We start from the raw sequence: 8,671 nt of genomic DNA, 5'->3' as shown, positions 1-8,671 counted from the left end.
GCAGCGCCCCCCTCCCCGCTCGCCCCCAGGGCTGCGCACAAAGGTTCCGGGGCACGGACGGTCCGGGGGGAGGGGACGGGGCCCCGGGGGGGTCCTGGGGGGGTCCTGGGGGGTCCTGGGGGGTCCTGGGGGGCCCCACCCCGGCCCCAGGCTCCGTCCCGCCCCAGCCCCGCGGTGGTAGGACGGCCCAGGGAGGTAGGCACGCGGGTGACCAGAAATTTTTAATGGAAAACAGGGTAGAAAAGGTTCAAAAAATACAAAAGGCAAAAATAGGGTAAAAAAAAAGGTACAAAAAATACAAAAGGCACAAACAGCGGCGGTCGGAAGGGAGCTGGGGAGATCGGCCGGGGGGCGTCAGGGCCCTGCCCCACGGCACCGGGCCCCCACGGGCGGCAGGCAGGTCCCTCGGTGGCCCCACGGCAAGGACGGGGGCTGCCGCCGCGCTCCCCAGCAGCGTTAGAAATCTCCTTGCAGGTCTGGGAAGGGGAGAAACGAGGAGTTTTACAGGAAAAGAGCAGCGCCCCAGAGCCACGGGGCCCCTCCGGGTCCCCAGGCTGGCTGCTTCTCCTCCCGCCGCTTACCGCTTCGCCGGAGCTGCTCCCCCCTCCGGGCGCGCTCCATCTCCTCCAGGAACTGCTCGAAGACCCGCACGTACGGCGCCAGGCTCGTCCTCTTGTAGTCTGCAGGAGCAGAGGGGGCTGAGCGGGAGAAGCCCACCGGTGGGGTGGAGACCCCCCGCGCCCCGGCCGCGGCCCCGCTCACCCCGCACGCGCCGCTTCGGCTCCGTCTCTCCGCCGTCCTCCTGCTCCCCGTCATCGCCGGCCGCGTCCAGCTCGTGGCACAGGGAGCTGCGGGTGACAGCGGGACGTGGCAGGGGCTGCCGGCAGAGCCAGGACCCCCCTGGGGACCCCCTCTGCTGGCCCACCTGATGGTGGGGACGGCAAATGGGTCGAACTGGTCCAGCCTCTGCAGATCCAGCGGCACCGAGATGCGGCCTGCGAGAAAGGGGAGTCGCTGCCGGAGGTGGCCAGCCCCACGTCCCGGCCCCGCAGGCGGCCAGACTGACCTGTTTTGGGGTGGACGCTGAAGGGGCTCTTCAGCAGGTGCCCGACGCCTTTGCTGACGTTGATATCGAGGCGCGGGAAGCAGTACTGCAGCATGATCTCCCAGTCCGCGTAGCACGGTGCGCTCTTCCCGGTGTTCGGTGTCCGCTGCGGGGACGGGGGATCAGGGGGCAGCCTCGGGGGCTGCAGCACCCACCCCTCACCCCTCGGCAGCCCCACGGGAGCTCACCCGCGTCCGCTCCATCTTGCCCTTCAGCAGCTCCCAGCGCTGCACCGAGTCCCGCTTCTTGGGGAAGTCGCTCTGCAGCGGCTCGCGGTGCTGTGCCCGGCGGTTAAGGCTGATCACGGTCACCGCCAGCCCCGCTCCCCTGCGCGGACCCTCCCCTGGACCCGAGCCGCTGCAGGAAGGATATCCTCCGGGACGAGGGCCAGCACCTTGTCCCAGCGCTCCGGGCTGCCCAGGATGTCCTGGCCCACCAGCGCGTACTCCTCGAAGTACTTCTCCACCACGTTCACCGACCGCCTGCAGAGGAGGAGCGGGGAGAGGCTCAGCGCCCCGTGGCTGGTGGCCACGGGGGCCAGGCAGGCGCGTCCACACCGACCTGATGAACGGGTGGATGGGCTCCGAGAGGTTCACTTTCTTCACGGTCTCTGCTCCACCCTGGGGGGACAGCGGTGCTCAGCCCCGGCAAGGCGGGCAGGGCTGCCCGGTCCCCACGCACCCACCTTCACCAGCGTCAGGTACTCCACGGCGGCTGCGCGCAGCGCCGGGGACCATTTCCGCACCGCGTCGTCGCACACCCAGCAGTGGACGCCCCTCCGGCCCGAGTACACCCACAGGCGGTGCTTCATGCCCAGGTCCTCTGCGGGGGGAACAGCCGGGCTGCGGGAGCCTGCTGGCACGGGCAGCGCTGCAGACCCGCCGGGAGAACCCTCTGGGCGTCAGCACGTCCTCTGCTCAAGCCCCAGCCCCGCAGCAGCTCCCCCAGGCCCCTCTTCAGGGCAGCGCTGCGAGGGGCAGCAGGGTCTGGATGCATCCCCGGTGCACGACAGGGGCCGCGCGGGTCCCGGGATCCCTCACCCACGAGCGCGCGGTCAATGACGCGAACAGCGATGGTCATCAGGGTCCAGCACTTGGAGCAGATCTCGGCCGAGCTGGGGGCAGAGCGCAGCGGGTCAGGCGGGCGCTGTGGCTGTGCCGTGCCCCTCCCCAACTATTGCACCTTGTTGGGGCCAGGGCCATGCTGCGAACGCCCCCGGTAACCTGCAGCACGTCCGGACGTCGTCGTAGTCCGTCATGTCGATGTCGAAGACCAGCTCCTTCTCCATGGGCTGGAAGGCCCCCAGGTGCACCGTGTTGTGCTGGCTGGGCTGCGGGGCACGACCTGCTCAGCCCCGGCGGGGGGCACGGGGGGGCCGGCGTCCTCCCGCAGCCCCCGGCCGGTCGGGGAGCCCGGTGGGAGCGGGATTTGGGGGTGTTTAGGGAGAGCTTGGACGTGGTGCTTGGGGACGTGGTGCTTGGGGACGTGGTTTAGCGGGTGACGGTGGTGGCAGGGGACGGTTGGACCGGATGATCCTGGGGGGGGCTTTTCCAACCCTAACGATTCTGCTTTGGGGTTTTTAGGGTTCTGCGACTCACCCGGTGGGAGTAGACGGCCCCGATGTCGATCTTGTAGGGGTTTATCTTCTGCAGCTCCCGCTCCAGCTCCTGGGGGCTGCCGAAGGACTGGAAGCGCACGTAGATGTCGTCCCGCAGCGTGAAGGAGAACTCCCGCAGCTGGAAGTAGTTCTTCGCCGCTGGGGGGGGGGGGGGGGCACGGATAGGGCTGGGAGGGGGCCCGGTACGGACCGGCACGGCCCCCCCCCACCACCACCCCCCCCGCCCCGTTCCCGCCGCCCCCCCCGGCCCCCCCCCGCCGCTCACCGCCGCCGTAACCGAGCCAGCGGCCGTAGGCGCCGTGCGGGAAGAGCCGCCGGTAGAAGACCGGGAGCAGCTCGGGCAGCGCCGCCGGCTCGAACCGCGCCATGGCGGCAGGCGGCGGGAAGCGGCGGCGCCGCCTGAGCCCGGGGGCCGCCGGGAGCTGGGGGGCGGCACCGCCCGGCACGGCTCGGAACGGCCCGGCACGGCTCGGGATGGCCCGGCACGGCCCGGCCCGGCACGGCTCGGAACGGCCCGGCCCGGCACCCGGCACAGCCTGGGCACCGCAGCCAGATACGGCTCGGCTCGGCTCGGCTCGGCTCGGGAACGGGCGCTTGAGCACCGTTCCGGGCTCGGCACGGCACGGCCGGGCGCTGCAAAGTCCGTGCCAGTCCCGCCCGGCACGGCTCGGCTCGGCTCGGTTCGGGAGTGGGCACTGCAGTGCCCGACATGGCCCAGAACGGCACGGCTGGGCGCTGCAAAGCCCACCCCAGTCCGGCACGGCACGGCTCGGAATGGCCCGGCACGGCACCCGGCACAGCCTGGGCACCGCAGCCAGATGCGGCTCGGCTCGGCTCGGGAACGGGCACTTGAGCACCTGACATAGCCCGGAACGGCTCGGCATGGAATGGCCCAGTTCACCTCCAGTCCCCCCCGGCAAGGCTTGGCTCAGCTCGGCTCGGGAACGGGCACTTGAGCACCTGACATAGCCCGGAACGGCTCGGCACGGCACGGCCGGGCACTGCAAAGCCCACCCCAGTCCCGCACGGCACGGCACGGCTCGGTTCGGGAGTGGGCACTGCAGTGCCCGACGTGGCCCAGAACGGCACGGCACGGCCGGGCACTGCAAAGCCCACCCCAGTCCCGCACGGCACGGCACGGCACGGCTCGGCACCTACCAGAGGGGCACGGGCAGCGCACGGGGCTGCAGCGAGCCCCGGCGGCCGGGGAGGGGCAGGGGGGGCTCGGGGCGCCCCAGGGAGCTCAGCCCCTGGCCCCGCCCGCGGTCATTGCCCGGTCCCGGGGGTCCAAGGTCGGTGCGGGCCTGAGCCGGTGCTTGCGGCTTCACCGGCGCCTTCCCCGCTCGCCCCCCGAGTGTCCCCGCTCCGCTCGCTGAGCCCCGACCTCCTGCCCGGGATGGGGCCGTGGCCGTGGCTGTGGCTGGCGGCGGTGCTGGCGGGGCTGCTGTGGCTGCGGCGCTGGCACCGGGAGCGGCAGACGGTGCCCGGCCTCTCGGAGAAGTTCGTGCTGATCACGGGCTGCGACTCGGGCTTCGGCAACCTGCTGGCACGGCAGCTGGACGCGCGGGGGCTGCGGGTGCTGGCGGGCTGCCTGACGGAGCCGGGGGCCGCCGGGCTGCGGGCGGCCACCTCGCAGCGCCTGCAGACCGTCCTCCTGGACGTCACCTCCAGCCACAGCATTGCTGCCGCCACCGCCTGGGTCCGGGAGCGTGTGGGTGACCGAGGTAGGACGGGGGGGGCACGGCTGGGGCTGGGGGCACGGCAGGGGACAGTGGCCCTGTGTCACCCCATCCCCTCCCCAGGACTCTGGGGGCTGGTGAACAATGCTGGGATCTTCAACCCGGTCGGCCCCAACGAGTGGCTGAGCAAGGACGACTTCGTCAAGGTGCTGGACGTCAACCTGGTCGGCCTCATCGAGGTGACGCTGAGCCTCCTGCCCCTGGTGCGCAGAGCCCGGGGCCGGGTGGTCAACGTGGCGAGCATGGTGGGGCGCATCGCCCTGGTGGGAGGGGGGTACTGCCCCTCCAAGTACGGCGTGGAGGCCTTCTCCGACAGCCTCAGGTACCCCCTGTCCCGTCCCCCCGTCCCTCTCCCAGCCCCGATCCCCGCTGCACCACGCTCACCGCTGCCTTCCAGGCGCGAGCTCCGGGATTTCGGGGTGAAGGTGTCCATCATCGAGCCCGGCTGCTTCCAGACCAGCATCCTGGACTCCGACGAGGCGAGGCAGAGCATCGTGCGGGCGTGGGACCGCGCGCCCGACGAGGTCAAGCAGGAGTACGGGCAGCAGTACTTCCAGGCCTGTGAGTGCGGGTGCCAGGGGTGCCGGGGGGCTGTGGCTGGGATCCTGTGGCAGGGAAAGGAAAACAAAACGTGCTGCCCTCGCTGGGTTAAACCTCAGCGTGGCGCGGGGCGCCCGGCCAGCTCTCACTTCTCCTCTGCAGACAACAGCAATTTTCAGCGTTTAATCGTCACAGCCAACCCCAAGCTCTCCCTCGTCACCGACGCCATGGAGCACGCGCTGACAGCCGAGTACCCGCGCACTCGCTACGGATGCGGTCTGGACGCCAGACTCTTCTACATCCCCCTGTCCTACCTGCCCAGCGCCTGGGCCGACCGCCTGCTCGCCACCAGCACCACCTAGGAGCGCGCTCGGGGCGCAGCCGGTGCCCAGCACGGTGCTGCCCATACCCCCCGGCATCGGGCTTGCGGCCCGGGCCCCGCTCGCTCCAGTCGGTTGTTGGCGTTCGCGGCCATTTCACAGAAAGCAACGCTGCCCTGAGTGCCTGCGTGTGTTGCGTGGCCACCGCCGCTGCCTCGCGTCCGCCCACTGCTCTTTGCTTTCGGGGGTTTCGTGCTGCACAAGCAGCAAGGAACGGGGGGGTCCTGCTTTGCCAGGAGGGAAGGGGAGGGCAGGGGCATCCCCGGGGATGGGTGAGGCATCAAACGCTGCCGGGCAGAGGAGAACGACCACAGGGACTGGGAGGGCTGTGAGGGACCAAAGCTCCTTCCTGGCCACAGAAGACCCCGGTGCGGTGCTTGCCCCGCTCTTGGGGCAACGCAGCTCAGCCCTCGCTGGCCCCAGGCTCCGCAGGGGCTGCCCCGTGCTCCCCTCTGGTGCCCTGTGCGTGCAGGGGGAGCAGCCGGGGGGGCTGCATCAGGCAGCTGGGAGGGTGGGGCCGTGGGGTGCCCGTGTGGGCGCAGACCCAGCCAAAACCCCAAGGACCAAGCACAAAGGCTGCAGCCCCATGCCGACAACGGGCTGCCCCTCGGCTGGTTTGCAAGGGGGCAGGGGAGAGGCTCAGCGCCGCCGCCGGGAGCGCAGGAGTGTTTTGTGGGCACTGCCTGTGCAGGCGTGTGCCTACAAGCTCAGCGCAGCTTCTTGCTGCTCTCCAGCTCTGGTTCCCAGAGCCACCAGATGCCCGTGATAAAAGCAGAAGCGAGCGGCGTTAGGAAACACAGCGCCTGCTCCTTCAGGCTCCTTCCGTAACGCTGCCGTAAGACACGGCCCAGGGCAGTGCCGGCAGCCAGACGCCTCCAGCGCGCCCCAGCTGTCGACAGAGCTGGCGACACCGGGATGGGGCAGGCAACCATCACGCTCCTGCCCAGGACCTGGCCTGGAAGGGGCCGGGGATGCACCGTGGGGCTGAGCCCCCTGCCCGTGCCTCCCCAGGCTCGGCTGCAGCCTCAGCCGCTGGCACAGCGCCGCTGGCCCCAGATCCGGCCCCACCACCGGCACTGATTTACCCAGCCCTGCGGGGTTGGGCAGGTCCAAGGTCGGTGCGGGCCTGATCCAGCGCTTGCGGCTGCAGCAGCGCCTGCTCCCGCTCGCCCCCCGAGTGTCCCCGCTCCGCTCGCTGAGCCCCGACCTCCTGCCCGGGATGGGGCCGTGGCCGTGGCTGTGGCTGGCGGCGGTGCTGGCGGGGCTGCTGTGGCTGCGGCGCTGGCACCGGGAGCGGCAGACGGTGCCCGGCCTCTCGGAGAAGTTCGTGCTGATCACGGGCTGCGACTCGGGCTTCGGCAACCTGCTGGCACGGCAGCTGGACGCGCGGGGGCTGCGGGTGCTGGCGGGCTGCCTGACGGAGCCGGGGGCCGCCGGGCTGCGGGCGGCCACCTCGCAGCGCCTGCAGACCGTCCTCCTGGACGTCACCTCCAGCCACAGCATTGCTGCCGCCACCGCCTGGGTCCGGGAGCGCGTGGGTGACCGAGGTAGGACGGGGGGGGCACGGCTGGGGCTGGGGGCACGTCAGGGGACAGTGGCCCTGTGTCACCCCATCCCCTCCCCAGGGCTGTGGGGGCTGGTGAACAACGCCGGGATCGCCGTCCCCTCTGCTCCCAACGAGTGGCTGAGCAAGGACGACTTCGTCAAGGTGCTGGACGTCAACCTGGTCGGCCTCATCGAGGTGACGCTGAGCCTCCTGCCCCTGGTGCGCAGAGCCCGGGGCCGGGTGGTCAACGTGGCCAGCGTGATGGGCCGGATCGCCTTCTTCGGCGGGGGGTACTGCCCCTCCAAGTACGGCGTGGAGGCCTTCTCCGACAGCCTCCGGTAAGTCCACGTGCGGAGCCCGCTGCTGGTCCTTCAGGCCGCTTCACTTCTCTGGCAGAGCCTTCGCCTGCGCAGACCCCTTCCTCTGCCACCCCCAGCGAGCACACGTGGGCTTGTTTTAGCTGCCGCCACCAGACGCACGAAGAGGGCCTTTGGGGACGCAGCGCCCACCCACGCGAGCGCCGCCTCGTGCCGTACCCACGGCCACCACTGGCAGCCTCCGCTCTGGCTTCGGTCCAGCTCACGCAGAGGCAGCCCAAGGGAGGGGACAGTGAAGGATGTGGCAGGGCTCTGATTTCATTCCCCCGCGTGCTGGATCTGCCTGGCTGCAGGGGAGGCTGCTGGCCCCAGGCTGACACCACCTGCCCGGGCAGGAAACCTCCTGCTTGGACCTTGCCCTCGCTCCAGATCCCGGGGGAACGTCCCCGAGGTCTGTTCTGACCCCATCCCATCCAGACTCAGCAAACATTTGTTCATGAACCACCTCGGATGCGTGCTGGGGCTGGCACCGGGTGTGCTGGCGTGTTCAGGATCCCCCCCCCAGTCCCCTGTCACAAGGCTGCCGTGCATCCTGCACGACCCCGTGCTGGCTGCTGCAATCTGCTCCCACGGGGCTCGGATCCTTCCAGGCTTGAGATGCGCCACTTCGGGGTGAAGGTCAGCATCATCGAGCCAGGCTACTTCAAGACAGCGATCACCGGTGCCGAGAACCTGGAGAAGTGCTTTCTTAGCACCTGGGAGAAGGTCTCGGATGAAACGAAAGCAGGCTACGGGGAGAATTACTTGAAGGACTGTAAGTACACCACCTAGCAGCTAAAGCAACGGTCCTCCCTCCCCGAAGCCAAAGCCCACCCCGGGGCCACAGGGTGTCCAGCCGCCCTGGGAGCCAGAGAGTTCAGTTGCCTTTGGCAGGAGGCTCAGCACCCACCGGGCCCCTTCTGCCTCCACAGTTGTGGCAGGAGCCAGGAAGATGCAGAAGAGGTGCAACTCCAACCTCTCGCTGGTCACGGACTGCATGGAGCACGCGCTGACCAGCCGCTACCCGCGCGCCCGCTACTCGGCCGGCTGGGACGCCAAGCTGCTCTTCATCCCCCTCAGCTACCTGCCCTCCACCCTCGCCGACGTGATCCTGACCTGGCTCTACCCCAAACCTGCCCAGAAAGCCTGAGGCCGCTGCGGGCAGCAGCAGCCAGGGGCTGAGATCTGGCATCGCCCTGCAGCTGAAGCCGCGCGGAGAAGTTCCTAAACCCCTAGATCGGCGTACATCCTGTGACTCGCCGTCACCTGCTAGCAAACAGGTTTGCTGCTGAATAAAGACAACGTCCTCTTCCCTGCACGGCAGGGCTTTTCTTTTTAGCTGTGCCCCCTCCCTCAGACAGCGCACCGAGGCCATGCCCCTGCCTGC

General features: G+C 69.9%; 2 protein-coding genes across 2 annotated transcripts; one reads left to right on the top strand and one right to left on the bottom strand.

Annotated features, from left to right (window-relative positions):
- Window positions 1-208: 208 nt before the first annotated feature.
- On the bottom strand, window positions 209-3,150 carry PRIM1 (DNA primase subunit 1). Its single transcript, XM_080570977.1, has 13 exons — window positions 2,989-3,150; window positions 2,704-2,861; window positions 2,329-2,435; window positions 2,146-2,219; window positions 1,791-1,927; window positions 1,667-1,725; window positions 1,476-1,587; window positions 1,294-1,383; window positions 1,067-1,211; window positions 926-995; window positions 763-848; window positions 582-680; window positions 209-476 (listed from the first exon to the last, which is right to left on the bottom strand). Exons 1-13 carry the CDS (start codon window positions 3,089-3,091, stop codon window positions 457-459), a joined length of 1,260 nt encoding a protein of 419 aa, XP_080427103.1. The 5' UTR covers window positions 3,092-3,150; the 3' UTR covers window positions 209-456.
- Window positions 3,151-3,217: 67 nt separating this feature from the next.
- LOC308183965 (uncharacterized protein) lies at window positions 3,218-8,602 on the top strand. Its single transcript, XM_080570577.1, has 8 exons — window positions 3,218-4,447; window positions 4,526-4,784; window positions 4,860-5,023; window positions 5,165-5,353; window positions 6,372-6,929; window positions 7,008-7,266; window positions 7,896-8,059; window positions 8,217-8,602. The coding sequence occupies exons 1-8, from the start codon at window positions 4,120-4,122 to the stop codon at window positions 8,432-8,434; spliced, it is 2,139 nt and encodes a 712-aa protein (XP_080426703.1). The 5' UTR covers window positions 3,218-4,119; the 3' UTR covers window positions 8,435-8,602.
- Window positions 8,603-8,671: the final 69 nt, after the last annotated feature.

Source organism: Anser brachyrhynchus, assembly GCF_964034855.1.
Source record: "Anser brachyrhynchus genome assembly, chromosome: 29".
Taxonomy (NCBI): Eukaryota; Metazoa; Chordata; class Aves; order Anseriformes; family Anatidae; genus Anser; species Anser brachyrhynchus.
This window is presented reverse-complemented; position numbering and strand designations above follow the sequence as displayed.

Excerpts from the sequence above, each read along its gene's own strand:
- LOC308183965 (XM_080570577.1), top strand. The coding sequence starts at position 4,120 with ATGGGGCCGTGGCCGTGGCTGTGGCTGGCGGCGGTGCTGGCGGGGCTG. Across the intron at positions 4,785-4,859 it reads GCCTTCTCCGACAGCCTCAG|GCGCGAGCTCCGGGATTTCG; the intron begins GTACCCCCTGTC and ends GCTGCCTTCCAG. Across the intron at positions 7,267-7,895 it reads GCCTTCTCCGACAGCCTCCG|GCTTGAGATGCGCCACTTCG; the intron begins GTAAGTCCACGT and ends GGATCCTTCCAG.
- PRIM1 (XM_080570977.1), bottom strand. The coding sequence starts at position 3,091 with ATGGCGCGGTTCGAGCCGGCGGCGCTGCCCGAGCTGCTCCCGGTCTTC. Across the intron at positions 1,928-2,145 it reads CATTGACCGCGCGCTCGTGG|AGGACCTGGGCATGAAGCAC; the intron begins GTGAGGGATCCC and ends TTCCCCCCGCAG. Across the intron at positions 996-1,066 it reads CAGCGTCCACCCCAAAACAG|GCCGCATCTCGGTGCCGCTG; the intron begins GTCAGTCTGGCC and ends CCTTTCTCGCAG.